This window comes from Sparus aurata, chromosome 17 (assembly GCF_900880675.1).
Source record: "Sparus aurata chromosome 17, fSpaAur1.1, whole genome shotgun sequence".
In the NCBI taxonomy this organism is placed as follows: Eukaryota; Metazoa; Chordata; class Actinopteri; order Spariformes; family Sparidae; genus Sparus; species Sparus aurata.
In genome coordinates this window covers 35,503,017-35,515,546 of record NC_044203.1, presented here as the reverse complement: position 1 = coordinate 35,515,546, position 12,530 = coordinate 35,503,017, and the positions used below count along the sequence as shown (strand labels likewise).

General features: G+C 40.8%; 2 protein-coding genes across 3 annotated transcripts; one reads left to right on the top strand and one right to left on the bottom strand.

The window, feature by feature from the left end:
- Positions 1-498: 498 nt before the first annotated feature.
- Positions 499-4,750, bottom strand: mettl6 (methyltransferase 6, methylcytidine). Its single transcript, XM_030392649.1, has 5 exons — positions 4,235-4,750; positions 3,798-3,932; positions 3,307-3,477; positions 2,942-3,083; positions 499-2,468 (listed from the first exon to the last, which is right to left on the bottom strand). Exons 1-5 carry the CDS (start codon positions 4,547-4,549, stop codon positions 2,314-2,316), a joined length of 918 nt encoding a protein of 305 aa, XP_030248509.1. The 5' UTR covers positions 4,550-4,750; the 3' UTR covers positions 499-2,313.
- A 126-nt stretch (positions 4,751-4,876) lies between these two features.
- Positions 4,877-11,600, top strand: eaf1 (ELL associated factor 1). Of its 2 annotated transcripts, XM_030394713.1 has the most exons (7): positions 4,877-5,021; positions 5,184-5,294; positions 6,071-6,165; positions 6,736-6,872; positions 7,161-7,333; positions 7,446-7,664; positions 7,807-11,600. In XM_030394713.1, exons 2-7 carry the CDS (start codon positions 5,192-5,194, stop codon positions 7,854-7,856), a joined length of 777 nt encoding a protein of 258 aa, XP_030250573.1. In that variant the 5' UTR covers positions 4,877-5,021; positions 5,184-5,191; the 3' UTR covers positions 7,857-11,600. The 2 variants fall into 2 exon arrangements, with proteins under 2 accessions (XP_030250573.1, XP_030250572.1); XM_030394712.1 differs by having other exon boundaries at positions 4,909-5,294.
- The last annotated feature ends 930 nt before the right edge of the window (positions 11,601-12,530 follow it).

Sequence of the window (12,530 nt, the reverse complement as noted above, 5' to 3'; positions counted from 1 at the left end):
AAAATGTGCACAAAATGTACAATCAAATAAAATAGACAAGATTGCCCAGATGAGTCGGCTCTGAGTGCAAACTAGCTTGTTACAGGGAACAAAGACCTGTGCACGTTTTTCTAAAGTGGCTGACAAACCAAGGAACTCATACCTGACTGTGTTTTGAGTCAAAAGCAGCTGCAGCTACCAGCAACTCAAGTTAGTATCAAGACTGCAACCTGTCTTTAGCACACTGAGCAGTCAGCCCTCGTTCTGTTTCAGTTTCCAGCTGGTTTCTGAGGCTGAACGACCCCAACTAGAGAGAACAAAGCCACATCTGTGGAAATAACAGCAGCGACAATGAGCACGAACTACTGTATGTGGTTATTTACAACACAGGCAGGCCGAGCCACAAAAAATGTTTTGGATTTTTGATCGTTGCTTTTTTTATTCTTTGTACACATCATTTCATTCAGCACACGAGCATCGACTGCAGCTGTTGAAAAGACGTAATAACTGAGACTGCAGCTGTGTGAAGTTGCAGACTTTATTCCACTTCAACATATGATTTGTTTTTCATCACAGTAGTGGAGGGCTGTTAGAACCAGACCAAACCACAGGACAGGAAACTGCATCGGTTAGAGTGCATCATTTCAAAACCCAGTTTACAGCAACATGCACGGTCAGGTCAAAGAGGAAAACCACGCAGCACGTACTTTTCATTGTTCAGGGTCTTTTGAAATGTGTAAACAATGTAAAATGACACTTAAACTAAAATCTAAAATGACTTTTCTAATAAGTGCTGAGTGGTCCAGGCAGCTTGCTGCTTGTTGTGTTTATCTCTCTGTGGTTTTTTTCACACCTTTTCATTTTCATTTGTGCTTTTGTGCTCAAGGTTTCACTCTGGTGGGTGACACATTCAGAGAACAGGAAGCCATATTGAGAGCACGTTGCAAAATTGTCAGCATGCAGCCTTGACCCACTCACACCACAGTGGGCTCACTTAACAGTAACATTTACGTACCATGTATGTATGAAATGCTGGAATTGGCATCAGTGAGTCCAAGCACTGATTCGCTACTACATGATTTATTTATTAGAAACAGGACGCTGCTACTTCCCATCACTGTCTTTTACAGCTGTTTCAAACTTTATAAATCTAATGGATCTCTGTTCCAACCAATCAAATCTCACTTTCTGTCCAAAATGAAACTGGCAGTCATGAAGAGAGTAAAACTCATCAAAGCAAATCATCAGACAACAGAGTGAAAAGTCTTTTTCGGGTGTCAGTCTCTGGAGCTGTTTCATGACTTTTACTTTCCCACATACTGACCAGGAGTTTGTGAACAACCATCATGATTGTCTTGTGAGCTAACCTGAGCCTGTTTACACATTGGGACCAGTGACAGTCAGTAATGCTGGCTGTGGCTGATGTTTTGTTTCCTCGACACTTTAACCTGCCAACAGCGCCCTCCTCTGGACGACCTGTGTAATATCAAAGACGAGAAAAATGAACATTTACGGATTGTGCAATTTCAATCTACACTGAATAGATTAGAGTTGTAAGAATGATCCATTTAAAAAAAACACAATTTGCACATCTGTAAATTTAGCTTTTTTAAAAGTTTGTCAAGGAAGAAGACAGCTTTAAATCATATCAGACAATCATCAGATGAGTTTAAGAACCTTGTCTCTGTGGGTTGGACGAGGAATTATCTTAAAATTGGACAACAGTCTAAATTTAAGACGGTGAGTAATTTTTCCTGAACAATTTTAGACAAAGTGTGAAATGACACAATGCAGTTAGACACTATTTTAATGTAAACAGGCAAAGATGGTGAAAAAGATTAAAAGGTGTTGGGTCAAAATTAAAAGAAGTCTCCACATTCAAAATGACAATCAAATACTGGTGTGAAGGTCATGAAAGGTCATGAAAGGTCATGAAAGTCTTGATGCTTAAGTTTGGTCAGAGTTTGACAAAAGCTTCAAAACGTTGTTTTAACTAATGTGGGCTGCTTCATACTGTTCACTGTGAGTCATGATTCATCCGGCTAATGCCTTTGCTGAACAATCGTTTCTCCTAATGGGACTTTTGTGATTTGAGCTTACAAAGTTCCACATCATAAAACGTCTGTATCGTTGGCAGAGGAGGAACATCTCGCTCATGATCTGAAGGATTCAAAACCAGCAGGGTGAAATCCACAAGCCCTCTTCGGTAGATCATCAACGGCCCTAAAGAATATATTACTCTTTCCCCTATTCAATATCAAACAGACATTTCAGTCTTCTGTTTCTCAGCTTCTTTTAAAGTTTGTGTGGTGACAGGAAATAGGCCAGATGACATCATGAGCTCTGTGATTGGCCCAGCTTTGTGAACTTGCTCTGCAGGAACACTCTGGGAACACAAAGTCCCTCCTTCTTGTTGACCGTCTCTCTCAGGACGTAGTCGTTAGCGACACACTGGAGGCCCGCCTCCTCACACAGCTCGGCCAGAAGCTCTGAAAGCGGAAGCAAAGAGCATAATGAGACTTCAGAGTGAGGGAACAACGTAGAAGAAGGAAGGTTGAGGTGTTTTCTGCGTTGATATGAAACACAGATAAATATCCTGGCTGTTATAATGTAACATTTAACTGCTGACTCTTGTTTGTCACTGCATCCTTCCCTTGTTGCAGTTTCTGTACATACTTCTGTATAATTCTGTGATTCACAGTTGACTTTAAATCATTAAATCAAGAGCTTGTGGGTAGCTGTCGCTATACTATTTTTATACAACAGCAAAACATCTATTAACTCTTAAAACAAGGGAAAACTAGCTTATGAACCAACAGGAATTGCAGTCTTAAACTTTTCAGCTGTTTTTGTTTTGGACTGGACAAAAATAGGTGCATAAAAAACAATAAATAATCCTGTCAACCTATCTGTCCTCAGTCTCAATGACACAAACATGAAAATAACTGTCCTGAATTCTGACCTTTAGAGAAGAAGTAGGACCTGGTGCCATCCTGGCGGACGTAGAAGTTCTCCCCCAGCTTGCTGCCAGCTTTAAATCGGAGCATGGCGTGGTCATACAGGCCGTAGTCCCTGAACAGGACGATGCCTCCGGGCTTCAGCACCTTTAAAGTCACATGTCTCAGACATTACACCATCTGAACCTGTTTTTATTAGCGCTGCCAATAACAGGATGGGGAGGAGGAAGTTAGTGTATTTTTATACATATCTATGTGTATATTAGACACATATGTAACTTATTCTGTAATTTAGAGAAGAAGAAAAAAACTCCCAAACAATTTAGAAAGCCTGTTGTGAGTCTTTCCACCTGGCTGTCTCTGCTCTCACCCTGCCGATGTTCTGCAGAACCAGCTTCATCTTGTCAGGGTGGACAGCCGACAGGACAAAGATGAGAGTGATGACGTCCACGCTGCCCTCGGGCACGTTGTCCCTCAGATCGTCTTTAGTTAAATCACACTGGAAGGCACAGCAGCGCTCAGGGCAGTACAGAGGGTTTTGCTGTGAACAGAAAAAGGTTTTATTTATTTTGTCCTGCTTCGTATCAAACTTCTACTTTGCTACCAGTCTCCTGCAATTATGATCTACTGCAGCAGCTCAGCCTAAAGGTTGGAGGCTTGAGATCAACAGTTGATGGTGGTCTTTGACGGCTGGATGATCGATCATCCAGCCGTCAAAGACTGAGTTTGTGGTGGTCGACTCAGGTTTTTCAATTTTGAGTGACTGTAAAGTAGCGTGTCACCACAAGAAATGCTCAGAAAAAGATGATTTACAGGTCTTGATATGAGACACACAATACATTTTATGTACGGATATCTTACTTTGACAAATTCAACAGCTCGTGGTGAGAAGTCACAGGCGTAAACAAAGATGCTGAGGTCGTCCTCCAGCAGAGGGAAGATGCAGTTTCCAACACCGCAGCCAGCCTCCAGCAGCACCAGCCTCTGAGACTCAAACTGCAAAACCAGACAGGAGAAAGACAATGACAAGGAAATACTTTGACACAGATTTATACCCTTTTTACCAACCGTGTTTTAAAAGGAGCAAGTTGAGAAATGCTTCTTTCGTAACTGGATAAGCTCTTACACAGTAGTAGGAGTAAGATGGAGATGCAAGGAACCAGAAACCATAAAGATCTTATACAAGAAAAAACATATGTGTTACAACAAGTTACACAGCTCCTTACATAAAGAAGTATTGTAGTAAAGTAATCACAAATTAGGTTTTAATAAGATGTTGGGAGTCCTCTCTTCCTTACCTCTCTGCAGGCTTTGAGCTCTTCAAATTCCCTGGTGGTCCAGTGTCTGTCCTTGAAGAAGTTCGTCGTGTTTCTTTTGTAAAACAAGTCCCAGTTTTTCTGAGCTTCTTTCTCCAACTTCATCTGCTTGAAGTCGGACACCAGAGCTCGTTCCCCGCTCAGCCTGTCCAGCTCCTCCTGGGTTAAAACTCTGGCGGCGGATGTTTTGCTCTGTCCGGGGACACACGAAGACATTTCTTCCCTTGTCGCCACTTCTTCATCATTATTTGTAAGTTTAATATCACCTGGGAAACTTTCATTTGTCGACAGTGCCATGATGCTGATAGAAAGTCTCGGGATTTGCCGCGTTACAGTTTCTGTCAGAGACTTTACTAATCGATATTTATTGAAAAGCGAACATTTTGAACGATTTTCCAGCAACTTCAGTGATTAAGCTAATAAATACAAACTAAAACAAACTCGTGGTTTTTAAAAATCTTGCGCCGAGTTACATTTTTCCACATTTGGCGGCCATCTTGTCCGTTACATAAATACTTCCGTGTAGCAGCTACAGTTCGATTCCGCGTCTCTCTTTGACGTCATTGTCATCGTATTGCGTTACCAACTGAGTAAAAAAAATTTAGTGCAGTTGTTGTAATTATTTAATGTGCGATTTTTTGATAAGTTCTGTTTTATATTGATCGGGGGAAATTGATTTGGTATCGTAATTTGTCTTCGGTGACATTTGATAGCCGGACCAAAAGCGGAAGAGGATTGTCCGAGTGATGCTAGGGATGTTTTGCTAACGGTTAGCTACAGCAGGCTAACTTTGTGTTGTTGTTGTTGTTGTTGTTGACTTCTTCTTCTTCTTCTTCTAATCTCCCCGAAGTTGCCAGATGCAGTTTGACTCTGTGGAATATTTTACATAAATGTGAATACTATTTTTGTATTTTTTTTTTTAAACACAAAGTGCGAGACATGAACGGGAGCACGAATCCGCTGCTGGACAAAGAGGAGCATGTTTTGAAGCTCGGAGAAAGCTTTGAGAAGAGGCCAAAATCTTCCTTTCACACCATCAGATGTGAGTGTGAAACCCCGCGTTGTGTGTTAAATCAGACTTTACTCCAGAAACGTGTTAAAGTGTTAAATTAACTGTTGTTTGGGGTTAGTTAGCTCACATGGACGGGGAGGGTTTCTCTTACACAACAGAGCCAGTTATTTGGATATGTAAATTAAGTGATTTGCCTGCCTAAATATCGTTACACCCTCTGCTTTATCACTTAAATATCCGGGGTTAATGTGTACATAACTCACATGTTAGAGGTAAGATAATTGGGAGGATTACTACCTGTTGTATTCAACCAATATGACATGAGCTGCACTTCAGCCTGGTCACTCTGTTTATGTGCTGTACATGTGCTTCTCTGTTGGAAGCTTCATGAAGGAAAACTCATTTGACTCCGGCTTAACAAAAAACAATACCACTCTAAATAGTTTGTATAGGTATAGATAGAAAAACTGCTTGTTGGACACAAAGTCAATTTAAAACCTGAGTGTTAATTAAAGGTTGTAGTGTGTTGTGTGTGTGATAATATCATGTAATCACAAGATCCTCATACATTACTGTGTAGTGATAACAATTAATCTGCACAACAGCCTCAATATTGACTTACTACAGATGTCAGTATATGTCTTATAAATCCATTATCTGCCAGGCTCTACATTTCAAACATTAAAAAATATATGTGGGAAGGACATTTTTAATTTTTGGTTCTTCTGCTGTGCAGGAGGGTTCGTTTTTTTTAGTCTGAATATTGTCTTCATGATTTCCATCTAATGGCTGTCCGTCCTCTTCAGATGACTTCAAACCAGCGTCGATCGACACGAGCTGTGAGGGAGAGCTGCAAGTCGGGAAAGGGGATGAAGTCACCATCACGTTACCTCACATCCCGGTAAGACTGACTGTTGTTCTCCGCTGGTTTACTGAGTGTTAACCCGCCTGTATTATACTCAATAAAACAGTGAGCAAATGTGTTTAAAGAGGTGCAGTATTAAAAAAGGATGACGTCTGGAAACTAACTCCATGTTTTGGATGTCAGAGGTTGGACTGCTTTCAATCGTATTAAAACGTGATGCTATTGATTTAAAAAACAAAACAAAAGTAATGAAGGTGATCAAATGTCCTCTATAAAGTCAGCCAGTTACGGAGAGAAGAAACTGAAACAACCAAGTTGTAAACAGAATCAGTGCAGCAGTCTGATCTCAGACTTTGACAGTAAAATAAGATTCATGTGTTTTTGTTTAGCTGTGAGAGTTTTGTGTGACATATGTACGATTGTACTTTTTACAGTGCACTTTAAAAGTAAACAATTAAATACATTTTTTTAAAAAGGTGTACACACATTACCTGCAGATGAGTGAAGTGTCAAACCTCTTGATTCACTTAGAATTAAATCATTTCAGCTGCTATAAGGTAAAGTAAGCCTAGGCAGTATATATTCAGATTGCTGTTCTCCTTCCAGGGCTCCACGCCTCCCATGACAGTATTCAAAGGAAACAAGCGGCCGTACCAGAAGGACTGTGTGCTCATCATCAACCACGACACCGGAGAGTTTGTGCTGGAGAAGCTGAGCAGCAGCATCCAAGTCAAGAAAACCAGGTGAGAGATTCAAAGCAAGAGAAAACATGTTGAGAGAAACGTGATTGTGTGACGAAGCGTTTGTGCTGAGTGGTGAAAGTGGAGCAGCCTGAGCGTTCAGTCTGTTGATGCTTCTGAACTGTGATCTTACGTCTTTGGCTCCATCTTTTGGATGTTGATTAATACTACAACATAATAATCATTTCATCCTGCAGTCGGGATTCAGGTGGATCAAGAATAACTGCTGAGGATCCAAAAGGACTAATAGTTGATACATCAGCTCTGTCTGTGTGTGTGTGTGTGTTTCAGGGCGGAGGGCAGCAGTAAGATTCAGGCCCGGATTGAGCAGCAGTCGGTTCGGTCCAGCCAGCCCAGCTCTCAGTTCCGGGCCCCAACTAAGCCCGGCACAGGGGTCAAGACCTCCCCGTCTCCTTCTAAGGATAATCCCTCCCCAGAGCCTCAGCTCGATGACATAAAGAGAGGTAAGTAACATGAAACACAGAATACGTTCTATGATGTGTTTCAGTGTAAATGAGGGAGGAAGGGATTGATGCAGCATACAAACCGTTTGAATCCTGCTGCTGTTGGTTGCAGAGCTGCGAGCGGAGGTGGAGGTGATCGAGCAGATGAGCAGCAGCGGCAGCAGCAGCTCCTCTGACTCGGGCAGCGCCTCGGGCAGCGGCGACGACAGCAGCAGCGACGGCGAGCACGACGCCCCCCGACCGCTCAGCCAGACTTCCCCCAACCGCCACCCCATGGCCAACGGAGGAGCCGACCGGCAGCAGGGCAACAACCAGCTCATGAACACACTCCGTAAGTTACTGATGTTATATTATTATTTCTCCTTATTCTTTGCCTCCACCTCTTTTGCTACTTTCTATCAGACATGTTCTCTGTTGTTTAAACACACTGCTTTATCATAACAGGCCTCTCCTTTATTTTCTGCTCTTTGTAGGAAACGACCTTCAGCTCAGCGAGTCGGGCAGCGACAGCGACGACGACTGAACTCTCTGCTGGTCAGTCTCCGCTCTCTCTACACTCCTCCTGCTCCTTTCTGCCTGGTTCACTCCTTCCTTTGCTGTGATAGCTGATTCCAGCTGTATATCTCGGTTTGACTGTATTTTTATTTTAGTATATCCTTAAAGCTGGCCAGCCTGGAACTTTAAGAGTGTATTTTTATTAGATGTATATTTTGTTTTGTATAGCAAAAAAAACTTTAGAAAAAAGAAGATTTTACTTGAGAGGTTTGGAAGATTATATATTAGAGTGCACATACATATTTTCTGTACTTAGAGCAGCTAGTTTTATCTACTTGTATCATCTGTTATTTGTTGGGTTTTGTCTTTTTCGGAAAAGACAGGAAGAGAATGTCCTGAACTGTCAGACCTCATCCTCTCACCTTGTCTCGTCGTTTATCAGAGAAGGTCGTGGGTCCCTGTTTTTATTGGTTTGCTAAGAATACAAAAATGTAATTATGCAGATACCCTGAGCAGCCTGCGCATGAGCAACATATCAAAGAACATGAGACATTCATTTAGTCATCTGCTTATCTAATGTGTTGAGTGGAGCACAAAAAAATGTGGCTGTTCTTGATCTCAATTTAAATGTCTCAGTCGCCGTTTTAAACCGCTGATTATTTTAGAAACAAATCTCACCTTCATTCTTTAGAATAAATGATGACTGGTTGATGTCAGATGACATTTATTAAAAGATAACGCAACAACAAATCCCATTAAAAGACCAAAACCGACAATTTAGACGATCCCTGAATGTTCTCTGACTTCCTGTCTGTGACTCTGTAGACAAATCCATAAAAACGGCTCGTAAATTAATAGTTTACATTTCTGAAATGCTCGTGAGTTTCCCCGAACAGCTGCTGGCTGTAGTTTAATCCAATTAACAGAAGGAAATGCTGCATTTGTTGGGGACTATTCAGCTGTGAATTAACCTTCATTCGATGCTCTTGTAAGTAATTGAAGCAGCAAGACAGTGTGTTCGCTGTGATGAACAGGAACAGTGTAACATGATGTGATTTTAATCAATTTTAACAACAATAGCACTGTGAGGCACAGAGGAGGGAGATGAATCAATTTGTTGTTGGTTTTGGCCTTTTCATGGGATTTGATTTTGTCCGTCTTGTTAAAGAGACATTTCACCCAAACATGAAAATTCAGATGCTGTTTACTCACCTTAATGCGAATGGAAAGTGAATTTTCGGAGTCCACAAAACATTTCTTGTTTAGCAGAATACTGCAGCTCTGTTTTGCTGTGAAGCTCCAGAAATGTTTTGTGGACTACGACACTTCACCTGACTTTGTTGATAAGAAAAATATAGAATTTTGCCAGTCTTGTTCTTTAAACAGTTTTCTAATTAGATGACTTTCAGATTTTTTGCAGTGTGAGGTTAAAAAGGTCGTTTAGTGACACGGCCTTGTTGGAAAAATGTAATGTAGATTTCAGAATTTTTAGAGGCAAGTTGCAGATGTTTAAAGCTGCATTCAGTGAATTTCTGACCACTAGGTGGCAGAAAAGACTTAAAAACAAACTCGAAGAACCAGAACGATGTATATCAGCCAATTGTGTTGTTACAGCTAAAGTGTTAGCAAACAGCTGAATGTAAGTCTAGTATTACGTATTCGTTTATAGCTCAGGTTTGGTGTCCAAAAACCTCTTGAGAGAAACATTCTGGTTACAGTTGCTGATGAAGAAGAAGTCTGTTTGTAGCTGGAGACTAAATAAAAATTAGCTGGAAGAGGCGAAACATCTCAGTCTACCTGCACAGGTGGCTGTCAGTGTTAAAACAGCAGGCAGCCATTTGAGTTTACACTACACGCTCTGCATCAAACACAGGAGGACTTTCTCCATGTGTTTGTGGGACTCTCCATCAGAACTTCTTTCCTTTTCATTCCTCTGTGAAGTCGCTGATAATCTCTCTGACTCGGAGCAGAACCACTTACAGTGTCAGAGTCATTTTTCAGAGAATTCCTGATGTCGTTAATCAGTTGAGTTCATCACAGTTAACAGGACGGTCTTGATTTGAGGTGTAGTCATAAATATCAGTGAATAAAACACCTGAAACCCAAATTAAACAAGATCAAGACTGGAAAAGGGAAGAATTCCTCCAAAGAGCTTTAATTTATTGTTTTCACAATGACCACTATTTGTTTTCAGTCTGTAACAGTCGTGTCATTGTTATCGAACGGAGAATGTTTTATTTTTTGATCCCACATTTTCATACAATAGTTATATAATAGGACCATTCCATGCCTTACAGCATCTCAGTTTGGAAATAAAGGTCGAATGTGTCATTTTCCTGAAAATGCCAAAGAGTTGAACAGAGAGCAGGAACAGCGTCGCGTCGGCGTGTAAATGTGTTTCATTTAGCTTTTTATCTGAGGCTGCTTGTGTTGTTGTTGTTGTTGGTTGTACAGTATAAAGCGTTATTAATGCAACAGAACAAACACAAGTGAAGAGTTTCATTACTAAATGCCAACATGGAGCGTTTGTAGTGGAGCGTTTTTCCATCCTCACAAATGTCAAATCAAGATCATTTTTCAGAGATTGGTGAAACAAATGTGGGGGAATTTACAAAAGGATGAAATCTAAAGGGAGGTTTATTCTTACAGATGAGGCAGCTAATTAGTTTATTTGTGTCCTGATCGACGAACAGATCTTGAGCTCAAACTGACAAGAAGCAAATCCTCACATTTAAGAAGCTGAAAACACCAAATGTTTGACACTCTTGCTTGAAAAAGAACCGAAAAGGATTCATTAATTATCCGATTAGTTGGCAATTAATTTTCTAAACCTCCTTCTTCTTCTTGTCAAACGTTCTTAAACTAATAACATTTCATTCAATATAAACTTAAACAACTGATGATCAAAACTGTGTTTCTCAGTCGGCAGCTTAAATCTAAAAAAAAAAACATTCCTGTTCAGTTGCTGTACATTTTTAGAGTCAGTAAAAGTATGAAATTGTTGGTAATCAAGGAGGCTAATAACCGATATTTGGAACCGATTTACAAATTGGAGGTACCATTGCCTTCTATGTTATACTTCCACTCAACTCCTTTCATTTGACAGCTTTAGTTACTATTTACTTACAGATTCAGATTATTCAGTGTTGATTTTAATAATAAATCAGGTCGTGTTGTTGGCGGGAGATCCGACCGATAATTGGAAAAATTCTAAATATAAGCCCCGATAATTTGTCTATTCCTATGATAAATTATTAACTAATGAACATTTTTTTAAAAATGCTTCTGTGGCATTTTGAAATGAAACTCTTCAATCGCAGATCAAATCCAGTTTGGGAAACGTTGTCGTGTTGCTACAATGATCTGCTGTCGTATCAGATGTAGCTGTTGTTGTTATTTAAGTTCACAGAGCAGAAACTGACATGATTGTGAGTTATAAACAGTTACTGACCCACCACACAGTACTACAACCATTACAGTTTTAAATGACACGAAGGACCAGTTAACTGTGGAAGTAAACCACCTGCAGGATGTCTGAGGAGACGATCACTCTGTCGACCTACATCACCCATCAGTTGTTCTTTGAGTCGTAGTTGAATCGCGGAGCATCTTTCCGCTCTGGTGTTCCCACTGAAAGCTGCAACACACTTTGTAATGGACTTTGTTGTTATTTGGTGCTTTAAGTTTTAGTGCTACGTTTATGTGAAACCTGTTTGTACAAAATTGAAGTGTATTAAAAGTGTGCAGATGTATTTAAAAATGGATGTTTTTCCACCTTTGTTGTGAGAATTTGTTCTATTTAGCGTTGAGAAATCTGATTCTCTACTCACCTCCATGCTGACGGAAAGTCAGGTGAAGTGTTCGTAGTCCACAAAACATTGTCGGAAGTTGCATGTCCATCAGGAGTCAACAATTAAAGGGATATTCCGGTGTAAGTTTAATCCATGGTCTAAATCACCGTGAAACTGTGTTAGACTCCCTCTTGAGAGATCAAGTTAGCAGACCGCTAATTTACGGAGTTTTATCAACCTCAGAAACGACCGCACGACAACAATACACTGCAGTAAATGGATCCAAATATAAACCGCCACCAAAAAGCCCCAAATAATGCTCAGAACAGCACCAAACTTCAGCAACAGTACAAATAGGGTCTCAGCACATAGTCCGGGGCATCTAACCTCCGCTAGCTTAGCTGGATTTCTACTGAAAAGCTGAGTTAATTTACCACTCTTCTGCAGCAGCTTCCTGTTGACGGGAAGTCCCGACGAGTCGATTACCGAGTGCAGTAGAGTTCCGCGGCTCATGGATGAAAATGTATGATTATGACTCCATGGAAAAGCAATCAAAGTTCATATGTGTCTTACCTGCCAGTTTATAACAGTTATTATCGAGAGCGGACAGGGAAAAGAACGGAATTGAGCATTTCTAACCGCACTCGGTAATCGTCGCGTCGGGACTTCCCCGACCCGGAAGCTGATGGAGGAGAGTTGAAATCTGTTTTTAGCTTCACAATAGAAATCCAGCTAAGCTAGCGGAGGTTAGATGCCCCGGACTATGTGCTGAGACCCTATTTGTACTGTTGCTGAAGTTCTGAGCATTATTTGTGGCTTTTTGGTGGCGGTTTATATTTGGATCCATTTACTGCAGTGTATTGTTGTCGTGCGGTCGTTTCTGAGGTTGATAAAACTCCGTAAATTAGCGG